Consider the following 18,783-nt stretch of genomic DNA (forward strand, 5'->3'; position numbering starts at 1 on the left):
ATGAACCCTATCTAAACTTAGCGCTAAAAGAATATTATTCCTAAGCAATATCTTACGTTCATACAATCTCTACTTGGCTTCCCCGGTACATCGTTAAATGCGTATATAATCTATTGCTCATCACGTTAAGAGCTAACCATCTGTTATACCTACATCTAGATTGGTTTCATCATCATCCGTTATATTTAGAGCCTTTTAAGTATTTAGAGAGTTTTTATTGTTTTCTTATAACGTTTTTAATAACTCGGTTCGATTTTTGATGACGTCATACCTTCTTACCAATCCTGAGACAATTTTTGTTTGCGGATTTTTTCATTCTTTGACAGGAAGATCGATAATTCGTATTATTTCGATTATTTCGACTATTGTTCTCATCTTAAGTGTTTTGCGCACAACGTTTCGGTCAATGAAACATGCGACCTTCTTCGGGCTTTTTTTTTTTTTTTTGACATACTGAAATCAACGAAAATTTCACAAAAGAAAAGTCGATCATAATGGAAAATACTTGTTTCACTAAGTAAAGGCGAAGATACGACCGTATGAAGTTCACCAAACATTGTACACATTACAAACTGAACAGGATATATATATTTTTTAAATTTTACCCTTAATTAACCCTAACCTTGCTAAGTCGCCGTGACCAACAAAGAGGAAAGAAAGAACTAAAATTCCGGGTCGGCATTTTTTTCTTTTTTAACAAATGTTTCTTTTATCATTACTTTACCGTCTCAACACCACTTAAAAGTCTCTGGCTGTTGTTTATCTCGCCCGGTATACACTTTTCTTTTCCTCTCCGCCCGCATGCCAACCCCAATCGGTAAGTTCTCGTCCTCGATTTTATACGTCGACTTTATTTCTCTCAACCACTGATGCATTTTTCTTTCTTTTTTTTTTCTAGCGCACACTAATTTGATATATGCGCATTTTTCGGCTAGTGCTGCTGCTGCTGCTGCTGCTAATCTCATCGCAAGCCAGCCATGCTTCGCTGCTGATGATATTCTCCCATACGCCTATACGCACTGTTTCATAAGTAGTCACTCAATCCATTAAGCTAAAATATTTATTTTTCATTTTTTAAGCATGTTTTATATTTAAAATATTAAAATATTATAGTATATTCCACCCGGTCAACGCCGAAATACCAGTCCTGCTATTTACTAATTAACATAAAAGTCTCGGAGACATGGTACTCAGAAACTTTTGTTGATACTGTATTCTTGGAACCGATAAGCCTAAAAATAAATGTATATGTCTTCTTTATTTCTTAATTGCAATATTTTAGCTTTGGTTGACTCAAACTCTTTATTATAAGGCGGATTTAATACTTAACTAGTTTCAAAGGCTGTCAAAACCAAAGGTAGTAATGGGGATAAGCTCCCTCTCCTTAAAAATACAGTCATGGTGTGCGTCTCAAATAACCTCTAATAACCAAGTCCAGCTCCTAGCTTTCTCGTGTGGTTTAGCTAATAAGCCGGGCGAAACTTTTTATACTAACTGGGAGAAAGGGCAAAGGCGGTCCACTTGCGCCTTAAAACCAGGCACTTCGGGCAGGTGGAGCTCATCAACTTTAGATGGTAGCTCACCTAGTAGAAGGCAACTCTGATTCAAAACCTCCGCTGCTTTGCGGAGTTACCCCATTAAGGGAAAGGTTAAGGGAGTAAACCCAACAGAAAATCCGTAGATATAGTGGCGCGACTTTATATTATCACCATCGACAATTCCTGCGACGTAGTTAGAGTCAAGCTGCATCGATTCTACTTCTTCATTGGATCATTTGGCTTCGGGGAGAGGGGGGACTGTTATCCGCCCATATCAACCTGCCGAAGCTATGTAGCTTCCCTGCTACACCATCACCTTTCGAGACGACGGTTGCCAACAACAAAATACTTACAGTATTTCTGGGCATCTGATCTGCTAAATTTGGCGTTATCGTTATGTCATATATTTATTAGTGTAATTTGTTTCATCTATTTAAAATGCTATTAAAGTCTAATAATTTTTCTTTGCTTATCTATGTATTCATTCTGCTTATCTGTTTTTCTCTTTCTTTCTCTCTCTATATGTATAGATACACACACAGACACACACACACACACATATATATATATATATATATATATATATATATATATATATATATATATATATATAAAGACGTCAGCATTTATCAAGGCTCCGAGACCAGTCACAGATAATTGTTAATGAATGTACAGAGGGCATCGGGACAATAGCGTAGTTATCGTTAGTGGTGGGAACTGAGTATAGTTTGATTATTTAAGGGGACGACTCAACAAGAACTTGTTTACATTGAACTTGAAGACGACCGTATTATAGTCAATTTGTAAAGCAGACCAACAGAGCATGATACCACAGGCGGATAGTTTAAGAAAAGAAGCTTTGTTCATGAAATCTTCGTTTAAATTGTGGCACAAGTCATTCCAGAGTGTGCCGCTGCTATTACGCAATGAAACCACTATTTCCGTTGCTTTCAACAACAGCCGCCTTTATCGCTGTTAGTGACCAGTGCAAATGAGTAATAAAAAACGCGAGAGCATCGTAAGCTCAGTCTGTCAAATCTAAAGTTACTGGGCAGCGGCTCGGTTTCACGAGTGTTAGTGAATATTAAATATGGCCCTGAAAAAAAGGTGTGTTCTCTGTTCAAACCATTATCGATGGACCGGAGGTAATTCTGTCAGCATCTGATAAAGCCAATCTCTTTGCAGCAAATTGTAAATTGTAACCCCCCTCGTATTTCCTCTTATGATAAAACGTGCTATGCAACATGATCTGTGCGTGATGTTGCTAAACTTATCAAAATCTTTGTTTACAATAAGGACAACTGGCCCTGACGGCATTCCAATGATAGTGCTCCAAAAGCTTCAACCAAAACTCGCTTCCACATTTATGAACCTGTTACAGGGAAAATCTTCACGAAATCTTAGAAGACTTGATCAGTTTTCCCCGTATTTAAAAGTTCTGAAGATCGGGCATCTGCCTCTCGATACAGACTAATAAGTCTTTTGTTCATCATGAGTAAGTTTCTGGAATCTCTGAAAAATACACAAGTGGTTAACCACCTCAACAAAAATAGTCTACTCAGTGGCATGCCATATGGTTGGGTTCTGCTACATCCACAGCTGATGTACTAACTGTAATACCACAGAAGATCAGTGACTTTCTTTATCGGGGGCTTCGTTTTTCTAGAGGAATTGCTCTTGATATATCAAAAGCTTTTAATAATGTATGACATAAATGTCTTCTTCATAAGATATGCAGCTACGGAATAGCTGGAAATGTCCTCTCGGTTATTGAATCCTTTCTGTCCGAAAGGTTTACAAAAGTTGTCGTCAATGATCAGAAATCAGGGTTCAGTCTTTGCTTAACTCTTTTCCTGAACTTTATCAATGATCTGCCAAATCACATTCTTAGATCATTTGTGGGCATTTATGTAGACGACAATGGCAACACTTAAAAGAGCAGCAGTGACCAATACCTCTCTGATCCTCTCTCTTTTGACCTCGAGCACGTGGTGAATTGGAGAAAGAGGTTGCTTGTTAATATTAATGCATCTAAAACCGAGCTTCTCTCTTTCTATCATCAACTCTCTGACATCCATCTGGCTCCAATTGAAATGAAAGTTTCTTGTTTTATGGGAAGCAACATGTTTTGACAAGCGTCTGAAACTGAATTTCATTCACGATCTAAAATGGAATATATACATTAAATCTACTGCAAAGATAGCCAGATAATGGCTTGGTTATTCTACCGCTCCAGTCGATATATCACTGCTGATGCAATCCTCTACCTGTATAGATTAGAGTACTGCTGCTCCATTTGGGCAGCATCTATTCGGAGCACCCTAACATGCCTTGACAGACTTCAAAACCTTTATCTTTTTACATAATCGGTCGCTTATCTACAACAAATATCAACTTTTCCTTCCGTCTCTTACCTTTTATATATATATATATATATATATATATATACTAGCATGGGTAACCGTCGTTGCCTGGGTTGACATGAAGTTCCGTTTGAAACACACGTGTATAGTAATCATTTTCATCATGGGCAACATAGATACTCCCACAACAAAAATAAAAGAACGGATGAAAACATGTAAATGTAATCGCCCAAAAAGAGAAAAAGTATGTGATACTCTCTCCATCAGATATTTCGGCAGAAGAGCTACAAAGAGAAAAAAACATTCTCCGGATATTGAGTACTGGAAAGAAAACTACTACCCAACAAAAAATTAAATAAAAATAAATCATTACAGCTTTTGTTTCAATAAAATATAGCAGCGAATGCCCATGCGATCGCAAAAAAAATCTACCAAAAATTAATTCCAAAAGCAATTAAATGAAATTTTGCGTCATTTTATATTTTTGATGTAATTCACACACCCCCACCAAAAAAAAAAAATTGAATTTGTCAAATTTTGGGATTTTTTTTTTTAATTTGTGGGTGAAAGTACAGGATGGTCTCATAAAAATTAATTAAATTTATCGTTATTTTATGTTTAAATGTAATTCCCGCCCAACCACCAAAAACAACAAAAAAGTTGTATTTGTTATGTTCCCCCCTCGATCGCCAAACTTAAAAAATACTAGAGATGACATGTCTCGTTGAACGCTTTGTGGCCAAAAAGTGGGTGCTCATTTTACGTTAAATTTATATAAAAAAGTGATCCCCACGCCAAAATGTTTTATTTTTTTTTAAGATTTCTTCTTTCATATTCTTTATAAAGACTGTTTAAACGTATTAGGCCCCCAAAAAGTAGGTCTTAATTTTTTAGAGGATAAACAACGCTGGGTCACGTCGTAAAAATTGACCATTTTTAATTTAAGATATTAAATAAATTATAAAGAAAATCTGTAAACACACTTTCTATGGTATAATTATTATAATAAATCCTGGGAAATACCGATTAAATTTTATAAACAAAAAAAATGGAGCAGATAATGTATGGGACGATGGATTTTGCTCACATGGAAAATTGGCCCTGTATCTGACTAAATCTGCCCTCGTGGGCATGCAAGTAAATGAGGACATTAGTTTTAATTATTTTTCTCTAACCCCATACCCCTCTTCCCCCGGGCATTGGTGTTGAAAATAAGGGAAAATGATGTATTCTGGAGCATAAGTTTTTCAAAAAAACAACTTATGAATTATATTGGCGTACTTATACTTTACATGACCAAAGAAAACTACTGAATACAGTGAAAGAAACGGATAACCCATCAAGAACAAATAAAAAAAGGGTTACTTAAAAATTAAGAATAAGTGAAAAACTTTCCTCCGAATAAAAATAAAAATAATAATTAAGCTTAGAAGAATATTTCGAAATAAAAACAAATCTATTACAGAAAATATTTAATAACGTGCTCCGTTTTAAACAATTCTTCAAGAAATTAAACTATCACAGTTGCTCCCCCTTAGTTTTCGGGTTTGAAAATTAAACGTTTTCAGATTTTAGATAATAATCAGTAAAATAAGTTAAATCAAATATAAATTGAAATAAAAATGAACTTAATAATTATTTTTTTAAATAGTACAGTTGAAACGAGGCTATTATGTCGAATAAGTAATATCATTGAGCTAATTATTTAAATAGATTTAATTTAGTGTTATATACTAATGACTGTAACTAAATAAATGTATATGTGGTTTAAAGAATGCTATATATATATATATATATATATATATATATATATATATATATATATATATATATATATATAGAGAGAGAGAGAGAGAGAGAGAGAGAGAGAGAGAGAGAGAAATTACGTATAAAATATGATGTCTCTTTTGACAGAAGTGTCCTATCATGGGCATTAATATTTCTTGACCAGGAGAGGTGTACACACATATGGCCTTTACAATACTACTTTATATATATATATATATATATATATATATATATATATATATATATATACATAGAGAGAGAGAGAGAAAGAGAGAGATAAAGAGAGAGAGGGGGTACTGTTACGACGATTGATCGGAATAAGAATCGGAAATCGAAGAAAATAAATATTTTTAGGGTATCAGAATTGGAAAAAATTTTGCCTATTTTCCGATGTTAGAAACGATCAGTTTTATTGCTTTTATTTGTTCGTGGTTGTAAAAATTTAATTCTCCAAGTGTCATAGTAATGATGGAATGATAAATATTTATCGATTTTAATTTACCAGTGAAACTAAAATCTTATACTTTTAATCTTATAGATTAAGCCTTCACAAGTGTATTTTTATGTTTTCGGAAATATATGGGTTTTGCCGGTAATTCGACCTCTTCCTTATCCACAAAAAACTCTATATTTAGAAATTTAAAAAGAATGGGAATCGGTAATTGTATCGACAACGGGAATTTTGAACAGAATCGGTAATGAAATCGGAATAGGGAGAAATATTGGAATCGTCCCATCAATAATATATATATATATATATATATATATATATATATATATATATATATATATATATATATATTCTTTCGACCTACAGACTAAAAAAGTTCTCAGAAAAATTGAAAAAATAAAAAAGATCTAATCAAACGTTTGTTTGAATGAAAGAATGCCCCCTCAATACGCAATATATATATATATATATATATATATATATATATATATATATATATATATATATATATATATATTTGCATACTCTCTGCTTAAACTTTTTAACAGCCTTCACATCCACAAATTTTATACATAATAGTTGAGACCACCACATTTTACTTGCCAATATAAATGTCAATTTGTGTAAAGACGCCTCAATTAACTAATCTAATTAAACTCTCTAAAACTTTGAATTTACTCACCAAAATACAACGGGTTTTTTTTTCATTGATCGGATTTTGTCATTTTCAATATTCTTCTACAAGTTCAATTACTTTTTGTAATATTGCAATTTTAAATGTTTTCACTTTTTATGCTAGCAAACAATTTTGTAGCAGTACTGTACATTCATTTTTGCCAGTTTAATTTCGCTAAAGAAAAACGACGTTGATTTTAGAAACGCGATGGAATAAAGAAAAAATTATATATATATATATATATATATATATATATATATATATATATATATATATATATATTAGGTTAGTACAAAAATAATGTCGTTTTTCGCCGTTCAACTTTATATGAACAAATGACATTGTTTTTGCACCAACCTAATATATGCATATACGCATTTTGAAAATAAATAAATAATTGTTATAGTTCTTTTATATCCTTTGTAAATGATTCAAATTTTAGTATGTTATTATGGATGATAACGACTACCAGTTGTCAAAATTTTAGCTTTTCACAGTTGTGTTGCATAAACGGGGGTCATATTAGAGAGAGAGGCAGAAGGATGGGGACATTCATATTGATGAGGGAGAGAAGAGAGACATTTATACAGTTCTACAGTTCTGTTTCACAGAGGAGGAGAGGAGTTCTTTTAACATATATTTAGAGAGGAGGTTTATCAGTTCTTATGACACAGGAGGGAACAGTCATGGAGAGGGGGACACATTACTTAGAAGATAGGGATACAAAGTTCATATTAACGATTATTTCACATTACCTTTAATTTGGTAAAATCGATGACACGAAGACGCAGTTACAAAATATGATGTGTTCTTTTATTACATTCGGCCGGTTGTAATGATGATTGGTTCCAGGAATTCAAAGTCGACTACATGATTAAAACTGTCTAACCTTTCGCTTCTAAAGGGGGGGACTCCTCTGATTCGATCCGAACTTGACTGCCCCCTATCTCCAACATTGTCCAGCTCCCTAAAACTAGCAACTATATTGAGACTTCATTTTTTTGCTATGACGTCATATATGGCTTCAAACACGTGCTACACACACGTGGGAAACTCACGTTGGTTAAACATGCATGGTTCGCACACGTCCAAATAATTTCTGCATACAAAGAATTCTTCTAACCTATTTTTCGACCTAACTTATTTTTTAACATATTTAAATTTGCTATTGTTCGTTCTTCTAACTGACCTTATTTAAATTCAGTTTTCATAAAAAAAGAATTGAACAATCAAAATTCCTTTTCCTCACACATATCTACTATTTAATATTAAATTGGACAATTCCTTCCTAAATCTATTCCTTCCTAAATCTATTTCCGAACCTTGCTTACCAGGTTCGAATCTCGGTCTATCTAATCTCATTTTTACTTATTTAATGTTTTTCTTACTTACAAGAAAAGGGGACCTTTCTTGTAACAGTTGTTATTTCTCACAAATATTAGGTTTTAAAATGTTGTCCCTTAGTTTTGGACGCTACTCTATGTATATATATGTATGTATGTATGTATGTATGTATATATATATATATATATATATATATATATATATACTAGCTGGATGACGGCATTGCCCGGTCGTACTTTAAACTTAAACATATTTTAATTTATGCAAATAACGTATGTATTATAGATTCAATCTTCTATTGAATAGCATATATACGAGGAATAATCTGATGGGCTAATTAGCAAAAAATAAAAAAGTAAAAAATAATTACGATAATGTCGTTCATACAATTCCGTCTTCGTTTGTTTACAATATAACGCCAGCTAATATTTGGGCTTGACGATGAGTGTTCTGGAAAAGTCACTTCTGAGTAATATTTATTTCTTAAATTTCCAAATGAAGAAATGAATTGCAGCGATTTTAAATGGTATATTCTTTTAACGTAAATTGAACTCATTAATAAATAAAACAAAAAATAAAATAAAATGTTGAGGTACACTCGGAGGTTGAACAGGGGATGATTCGATGCAAGACTCTACCACTGAATTATATCTCAGTTTGTCAATAACCCTGTTGTTTTATTTAACGAAATCATTTTCTGGGATTTAATTTTCTCCCTTGCCGGTGTAACGTATAAATATTCCCCTGTAAAAATTCTTTCTTTTTTATATATAAGAAAAAACTATATTTAGGATCGGAATATTTCGACTATTGATACTCATCGGATGAATTGTTGTACAAAAAATATCTGAGAACATTGGCACACATATAAATTGCCTTTGTGTGAATTTTCCAATAGATAAGTCCAGTCGTTTGGAAACTATGAGGAAGGAGCACACACACAAAGTAACTTTTATACAATAATAATAATAGTAATTATAATAATAATAATAAGAAGAAGAAGAAGAAGAATATATATATATATATATATATATATATATATATATATATATATATATATATATATATATATATATATATATATATGCTTATTAAAGAGTGTCCAGTGGAGGACAGAGCTGGTATGTAGTCTGATTATTGTAAAATCATTATTGGTTACATATGTGCATACATCTTTCAGTGAAATCCTAATTCAATGAGACCACCTCATCAGACCAAAAAGAATATTGATCCTTTTTTTGGGGGGGGCTGATTAGGTTCTCTCCTTGAATTAGGATTCCACTGAAAAAATGTATGCACATGTGTAATCAATAATGTTTGTATCATAAACAGACTATATATATATATATATATATACTCCTACTAATTTGTTTATGAGTCGTGGAATTGCATTAATCTTCAAAAGATTTAGCTAATTTGCATTTTCTTTTAAAAATTCATTTTAATTAATTTCTTGTTAGATTTTTCGGGTTTTCACTAGGATCATCATCTCCAGTTAACTATTACGTGTAATTATATCCATGTAGATATTCTACATTATTTCTACTTGCGTAATATTTGCGTAAAGAGGTTGTAGTAAACACAAGCCTCTTTCTTTATATATATTGATGTATGCGTATATATTTGTTTAAAAAGTTTTGCCTACCAAACTCCTCTGTCATTTTTTTTTTTTTTTTGTCTACAAACATGAAACTTAATATAAAGGGAATTCGAATTAATGTGAAATTTTGTATTTGGGTTTTAACTGGGGAAAATCGGTATGGAAATTAAAAAAATGGAATTTGCCAAGTGAAGGTTGAACGACAGCATTTTACGAATATGTATGCGTAACGTAATAGCTATTGGGTTATGTTTTAATTTTTATTCATGTAGCGAAAATGTTTCCATAGCTAAAATATTAACGTCTAAGAAAAAAGTAAATCGTAAGCTAAACGTTTTGGTTTGGATTCTCAGTGGTGGCGCACGGGTCATTTTTTTTTTTTAACTCTTAAAATCATTACTATATATTGGATCCAATATATATCTATAAAAGTGAACGTCTGGGTGTGTATCTGTGTACATTTCCTTACGCAATAACTCTGTCAATTTTTAGTCTACAGACTCGAAATTTGATATACAGAGTACTGAGATTAGGTAAAATCGATGTGATTGGGTTTCGGCCAGAAATTTCGCTGTTAAGGGGTCAAAGTTCAACGATTTGACCTTTGAGAACTCTACCAAACTCCTCTGACAATTTTGGGTCTAAACACTTGACATTTTAGATATTGGTTCCTTGGACACGGATCTAACTTAATAACTTGATTTGAGCCCAAAACATAAACATTAAGGGGTCATAATAGAGGTCAATTTTTTTAAAAATACCGTTTTTTTTGTTTCTGTTTTTTTTTTTTTTTTTTTTTTTGCTCAGCATACACCTCCAAACACCCGGGCAACGCCGGGCCGAAATGCTAGTATAATATAATAATAAATCATATTTAAGCGTATTTTATGACCGGGCAATGCCGGGCGGCCTGCTATTTAAGCTATATACAACGTGGATTTTATTTTAACACTTTAATGATGAATTTTCGTCTTCCCTTCATGATTGCATTATATATATATATATATATATATATATATATATATATATATATATATATATATATATATATATATACATATACCCACTGACTCTTACTCGCATCTTTGTTCGCAACTCGACTACTATTTAAATAAATCTACCCATAATTCCAACCGAGCCTTACACAAATTCCCGAAGATGTGTAAATGAGTACACGAAAAGTTAAAAGTTACATCCATACCTTCGACGTGTATATAAAAAATATAATACAAAAAATTGGAAAAAAAATTGTGTGTCTTTAACAATGTCTGCATAAATGAAAAAATGCTCCCTAAATATACGCAATATATATACACACACGGTACAATCACGTTAACTCGCTGGTACTCGCCAGATCACCGAAGATAAACAATGATGAGTCTGTCTATTACCAGATGGGTGACCATTTGGGAAAGCTGGTCGCTGTATGTCGTAGAAATGTCACAGGTTGGTATTTGGGGGCGTGTTTTCTTACTGAGGGTGATGTTCCCTCAAATCAACACAGAAAGCAACGGGTAACTGCCGTCTTTATTTGTCATCACAAGATTACAATTTAAAGAGCTGTGGTCGCCGACGCCGTAAAAACAACAAGGGCGCTGCTGCTGTTGCTGTTGCTGATTATGATGGTGTTGCTGCTGCTGCTGATGATGATGATGATGATATATATTTATATATGTATAATTGTTGTGTAGATTGTTTTCCTAGACGTATATCCATTGAAACCTGCTTGATTATTAAAGAGTGCTCAATTGGGGATCAGAGGATATATATAGTATTGGTTACATATGTGCATACATGATTCAGTTGAGTCTCTATTTATAGAGACCCATCTTTCTTTCTTTGGTCTTACGAGATGAGTCATTTTAAATAGGGACACTACCGAAACATGTATGCACATATGTAACTAATAATGTTTGCATAATAAACAGACTATATATATATGTGTGTGTGTGTGTGTGTGAGTGTGTGTGTGTGTGTGCGTGTGTGTGGGGGGTGAATTTATTAAGAGTATATTGCAATATGATATTTTGGGTCTTTCAGGCCAACTTTAGTTGTTAATGAGGACAGTTATAAGAGAAAGACAGAGAATAATATTGAGAGTGAACATGTACTGCCTGCTGACAGAGTGTAACGAACTAATGAAAACAGTAATAATTGACTTATGGCAAAGGTCGTGCACGCCAATGACATTTAACCATGTAAAACCTTTATAACCGTTATACTGCTTTATTTACAGAAGTCAGAACATTTTGCTGAGGTAAATGTAGTACAATTATCAGAAACTAAGATTTCAGAAACGCCTAACCTGTTGTAATGTTCTTGTAGTTTCTTTACAGTTTCATTTGATGTAGTATGTGGAAGGTTTCTTGCCATTTACTGTAAACATAAGTCAATATTAAGTAATGTTTTCATTAATTAGTTCTCAAAGTCCATATGTAGTCGTGACTAAAGCATTTCTAGGCCATGCATGTAGTGTTGTTTCTCGAGCAGACTTCGCAACCAGTTGATATTTGGCACAATTTGTTACACGTTCCTCTAGTTGCTTGTCCATGTTTGGCCAATACACATAGCGACGTGCCAAAGCTTTCTTTCGATTAATTCCTTGATGTCCATAGTTAAATTGCTTGAGAACTCTGTTCGGGGGTTTAAATAGAACAATAACACGTTCTCCAAAGAGAAGTGTTCCATTGATCTCGGATAAAGAAGATTTCTGAAAAAAAATGGTTTCAGATGCTAATCAATGCATATTTTGGTCAGCTTGTGAGATTAAAATATCGGACTTTCTGTAATAATGGTTCTGCGGCCTCAGTCTCCTGCATCATGTCTGAAGTGACAGGTAGCAATCTTACCGTGGAAACAAGTGCAGAGACAACTTCAGGTTCCACAGATATAGCAGCGATGACTGATATGAGTCTGGATGGATAACGCATCTGTCTGGCAAATTTTGCTGCCTGGTTGCTATTTTATAGAAAAGTTGTAATCTAAAAGTATAGTTGCCCATCTTTGTAAGCGGTTTGCTATTTAAACTGTATTTTTCCTGGAACCAAGAATACTTATTAAGGGGTTGTGGTCTGTTATAAGAGTAAAATGCCGGCCATATAGCATTTTGTGAAATTTCTTTATCTCGTAGATAATTGCTACCACTTCTTTCTCAATTTAACTATACTTTCGTTCAGTAAACGTCAATGACTTTAATGCGTGTGCAATAGCTTTTTCTTTTTCATCAGGATATATATATGATATTACTTCTCAGACTCCATAGTCTAAACATTCGTCACAGCAGTAATGTCTAATGATGGATTGTAATGTGTCAGCAATAGATCAGAACTTAGAAGTATTTTGATTTTCTCAAATGATTCTTTGCATGTACTTGACCAGTTCCATTTTTGTAAAAGATTATTCATAGGCGCCCGTAACTTGTGAAGTTCAGGTAAGAAAGACCAATAATTATTTACAAGGCCCAGAAAGAATCGTAGTGTTGCACATCTTTTAGAGCAACTATGTGATTTGTTGCCTGAATATTGCCCAGATCTGGTTTTTGACCATTTTTGTCAAATATGAATCTAATGTATTTCACAGAAGTTTGGAAGAATTTGCATTTGTCAGGTCTAAAGTGAAATCTATATTGTTGAATTCGAGTCGGCACGGCAGTAAGACGATGCAAAAGGCTTCCATGGATGTGCCTGTAACGATATCATTAATGTAGGCGGAAACTCTTGGCAATCCTGTGAGTATTGTATCCATAGTTTATTGAAATATTGCTAAAACTGACTTTACTCCAAATGGCAGGCGGTTGGATTGAAATAATCACCTGTGGGTGTTAATAATGAGAAAATGTTTGGAATCTTCATCAACTTTCATTTGTAAATATGCATCTGCAAGGTCAAGTTTTGCAAACGGATCTTCCGGTACGGGTAGTGGATACTGATGTGTCTTCAGTCTGTCATTTAAATGTCATGCTGAAGTTCGCACATAGGTATACTTTGCTGTTAGCCTTCTTCACAATGACAATAAGTGCTGCCCAAGATGAGTAATTTGTATGTTTGTTATAGACAATCCAATTCTTTTTTTTTCTACTGTAGCTAAAGCTGTGTGTGGTACTGGACACCTTGGGCTGGAGACTGACGTTGCATCTGTCTTCAGTTTTAAAGTCGCTATAACTTTAGAACAATATCCAAGACCTTTCTGGAAAACATTGCTAAACATTGCCTTAAGTATGTTCTTAAATGTGGTCAATCATTTGCTGCAGAATTAATATTGAACGAATTGAAAATTAAGTTTAGGGGAACATTGAAAAGATCAATTACTTCAATAAAATTACAACCAAGAAGATTCAGGGTTGATGCATCAGCAACATAGAAATCACCTGATTTTTTTAAGAGACTTTGCATATTAACTCACCAGTAAGTTGTATCTTTATTGACGGTGGTTTTAGCTAGTCGGTTGTTTTTTGAAAAAGATTGGCGAGGGGGGGACGAGGGATTGGAGCTCAGACGAGCACTTGCCATGGAAATAACGATAGAACAACGACAGGCTCGCTACGTCTCTTCTGTGGAAAAAAAGTTGCAGAGTAGAGAAAAGGGCATCCCCCACCAAGCCACGAAGTCTATTTTGTACTCTGTCAAGGCAGGATAGGCTGTTTTTAGCAGCTCCTGCCCAGATGTGGCAGCAGTACTCCATCTTTGGGCGTACTTGGCTCTTATACACATGCATATGTTCGAATCTTCTGAAGATTTTAACCAATTTGAATTGATTCTTCTGTCAGTAATTTCAACAGAAAATTTTCGCTTTGGAGGTTGAAACTTCCAGCATATTTGACAACATTCTCTGTAGCATTTTTCTTTAACTTCAAACAATTGTAACGGATATTAAATAAAGATATTGACTCACCAAAAAATGTGTAATAACTGTGCTATCGTTTCATTAAATGTGAATGAAATGTAATATATTTCATGTCCAGCTTGCGAAGTAATAAACGCAGTTTCCATACGTCTCCCATGGATGCGAACTCGTGTGTTCACAAAAGATTATTTTACAAAAGATGCTTTTCTGTTTGTTCAGAAAAGATTTCTCCGACGTTTTCTTTTTTTTAGATCGTGTATGTTTTTTTTTTATTTATGAGAGCTGTTATTTAATCCAATCTCATGTCGTCAGCAAATTTGGTTGTGTTTGGATAATGCCATTTCAGGATCATTGAATATTAACTTAACACGCAGGGAAGCTAATTGTATTTTAACACAATGTATTCGAAGCAGAAAGCTTAAATTAATTACAAACGATATTTAGTGCCAAGCGATGTTCGTCATGTTGCTTTATCCCTCCTGGAACTCTTTTCAAATATCTATACAGGGCAATAACTCTTACTTCTTTATTTAGAATTATTTTATTTAATCGCTATAACAGAAAGTATCTCAAATTCAAAATGCCACAATTTCTATAGCGATAAAGTAAAATCCCTTCTGAATAAAAGTATTGTAGGTTTGCAACAACAGATGTCACATACAAATTCAATACAACTAGGCCAATGTAAATTTCTAATACAATTGTCAAACACATTTAATCGTGATAATAAAATACGACATTATATCCTAGTAGAAACATCATCACAATCGCAATGTCGTTAAAGGAAGGGATACCTATTTTTCTCTCTAAGTAATTACACCTACCACCGCTACCCGTCGACACCGGGAGAAACCTACACGTGACACAGATTCTACCCAAAAATACACAAATATGCCATTATCTTTCTCGTAGTAGAATAACAAAAATATTAAAGTCTCCCTCAGTCGCTGCCTCTGATTGGTTGTCAGCCAATTCTCTTCTTCCGAAATTAGATTATTCTAAACGAAAAACTTCATAACATTACAATATAGCGTCGGTAGGACAATTAATTTTTCGAATGGCGTCAATTCCAGTTAATAAACACTTAATTTTCAACATATAACAAAAACGGACCGATCTTCCACCTCTTTTAAGTAGCTAATGACTGTTTAGCTTTTCTCTGAAACATACACAAACGTACATTTACTACTGGATATAATACATATTTTCTATATTCTTGTTTCTTTCCTTCTTTGTTATAATCACCGTCAGATGTAAACAATAACAGCTTACAATACGATGTTGACCAATATTATACAAGTCGTGGTTTAATGAATAATTTGTGATTATTTTTACCTTTACACATCTAATTTTATACATCAACAAATTTGTTAGGACAACATTTTCTTTACGGATTCTGATTGCCTACAAACACAGGACGATGTTTACACACAATATATATGCCGCGATTTGATGAGTAATGAATAATGTTTTGCAACTATTGCATATTTTCACCTAAACAATTAATAACAGATGTTGTAAAATTTAAATTTAAGTGGGATAAACTTTTAAAGATTACTGCGGTAAAATAATTGCATGGTGGATTCTGAGAATACATTCTAACATTTAAAAAAAACACTTCTCAACAGGAGGCATTTCTTCTAAAAAAAAAACAAATAAAAACATAATAATCGCTCAAAAACAGAAAATGAAATGCTGATAACCTTAAAATTATTCTAATGTTTCATAAATACTGGCAACTTATTTTTTAAACAATAAAGCATATTACCATACAGGCATGAGTAAAAAATATATATATACATAACGTCTTTTAAAACTCGACAATCGCACAAACATAAACAAAATAAAATCAACTTTTAAACATGATACAATTCTGCTAAAAAAAGTATATAGCACGTTTAAAATCTTGGTAATTGCTCAAAATTACAAAAATTAAATACTGAAATCCTTAAGATTTTACTACTAACAAAAGGTTTGCAGAATTATTGACATTTAGACACGCATTGCTAACTCTCCCATTGCGCGGACGGAACTACCATAAAATGTAAAGAAACACATATTGCTCTTTCCTGAACACTCCCAAAATACAAAAACAGCACTACCCGCCCCCCCAAAAAAACGCCCCAAAATAATTCGGTATCAATATTTAATTTTCTATTTTTGAGCGAGTATAAAGACTTTAATGATGCTATATTTGTTTTTTATTTTTAGTTTCTGTTGACGATTTAATTTTATATATTGACCGATTACCTAGGCTTCAAAGCTGTAACTTATCATGTCGATACTTTCTTTTTGGAACTGAATAAACGCTTTCAAATAAGTTAAAACACCAAAGTATTATGCAGGTGTGTTTCAAAGTAAATTTTATTGGCTACGGAAACACTTATTTGTTATGATTTTGTTCTTGTTTTTTCCAGTTTTTTCTGTGAATTATTTTATTTGATTTTCTTTCTCTGAGCGATTATCGAGACTTCAAAGACATCTTTGTTTTGTTTTTGCGTTTTTTTCTTATACATATATGTTACCATTTTGAAATTATTGCAGTATTATTTAGGAACCCCATTCTTCACCTGCAGAAGGGACGGTGTAAAGAAAATGACGTAAAACTGGAATTTAATTTAATACTATTTGTAGACATAGCCTATGAGTACCATTTCTCTTTTTCGTACTGTTTTTATTACTTTCTGTGTTTGCCATTTCTAATACCCATGGTTTGTTTTCTTTTCTGTCCAGAATATCTTCAAAATTCTCCTCATAAACCAAGTTTCAATTGCCTCTGTGGTGGTGTTGGTGGTGGTGGTGGTGGTGGTGGTGGTAATTGTCCAGCACTTACAACCAATAATAGAGCAGACTATACATACGTTCGGAGTATTTTGAAGTTTGTATCTATATTAATGTTTTTGTTAGTCATGATTAATGAAAATCTCTTGAAAGTGGCTTTGGCTGTTGCTATGCGACTTTGTATTTCAGTCATGCATCTTCCATCAGATGTGATCCAGTATCCCAGATATTTGAATGTATAAACTTGTTTAACTGGCACATTGAGACATTATAGCTTGCGTGTTGGCGCTTGGGTGTTCTTGAATTCTGTTATGCTTACCGTTTTAAGGGGGAAGTTAAAAGCAAGTCCTTTACTTTCACTTATTTTCATCACAGCATCCAGCATGTGTTTGATGGTCTCTTAGGATTCTACTATAAATACAGTGTCGTCTGCATACCTAACATGGCTAATGTTGTGTCCACCCAAACTTATACCTTTAATGTCTTCAATTTCTCTCAGTATGTTTTCGCTATAAAGGTTGAATAAATCGGGTGACAAAATACACTCTTGATGGATTCCTCTTATTATTATTAATGTTTCTCCATCTATTCTAACTGCCACCTTTTGTCTTCACTAAAGGTGGCTCAGAATTTTAAGGTCTTTCCCATCAATGTCTAGTTTATTTAGCATTTTGAATAGGTCTTCATGGTTTATTTATCAAGGGCTTTTGAGAAAGCGATAAAACACTGGTAGAGGTCTTTCTGCATCTCTACACATCTTTCTGTCAGCATTGTCATTGTGAATATCGCATTTGTTGTTCCCTTGTCTGCGACAAATCCAAATTGCACTTCTGATATTTCAATTCGTATTTTGTTTCGCAGTCTCATCATTAGTATGTTCAATGGCTCATCAGGCTAATCGTTCTGTGACATTCATAGTCGGTTGTTCCAGGTTTTTTGATGAGTGTGATAGATGTGAAGATAAGCATATCTGCTGAAATCTTTCCAGTGTCATAAATGATATTGAGAAGAACAGATAGCTTATTAATGCCTATTTTATTAAGCATCTCATACGTTTCCACTGGTATAAAGTCCGGTCCAGCAGCCTTTCCTTTCTTCATTTCTCTGATGGCATTTTCAATTTCTGCCTCTAAGATCGGAGGTCCATCTATCAGTTTGATAATGTCGGGCTGACTTCCTCTATCACCATAAAAGAGGTCTTCAATATATTCTGCCCATCTGTTCAGTATGTCTGTTTTATCCATCAGGACATTCCCATCTTTTGATTTTATACAGACGCTATGAGAAGATGATTTCTTGCCTGTGATTTCATTGATCTTGCTGTGCATGTGCTTACTGTTATTTTTGTCCTCTTAATTTAATCACACCACGCCTCTGTTGTTTCACTACACATCTTTATT

The 18,783-nt window shown here is 33.4% G+C and overlaps 1 protein-coding gene across 1 annotated transcript; it reads right to left on the reverse strand.

The window, feature by feature from the left end:
- Positions 1-18,261: 18,261 nt before the first annotated feature.
- On the reverse strand, positions 18,262-18,711 carry LOC145252358 (uncharacterized). The gene has a single exon (XM_080111758.1). It carries the CDS (start codon positions 18,709-18,711, stop codon positions 18,262-18,264), a length of 450 nt encoding a protein of 149 aa, XP_079967884.1.
- Positions 18,712-18,783: the final 72 nt, after the last annotated feature.

Source organism: Euprymna scolopes, chromosome 29 (genome assembly GCF_053919585.1).
Source record: "Euprymna scolopes isolate OS-2025 chromosome 29, ASM5391958v1, whole genome shotgun sequence".
Taxonomy (NCBI): Eukaryota; Metazoa; Mollusca; class Cephalopoda; order Sepiida; family Sepiolidae; genus Euprymna; species Euprymna scolopes.

Bases quoted from the DNA above. Each gene is read 5' to 3' on its own strand.
- LOC145252358 (XM_080111758.1), bottom strand. From the start codon at position 18,711: ATGCACAGCAAGATCAATGAAATCACAGGCAAGAAATCATCTTCTCAT.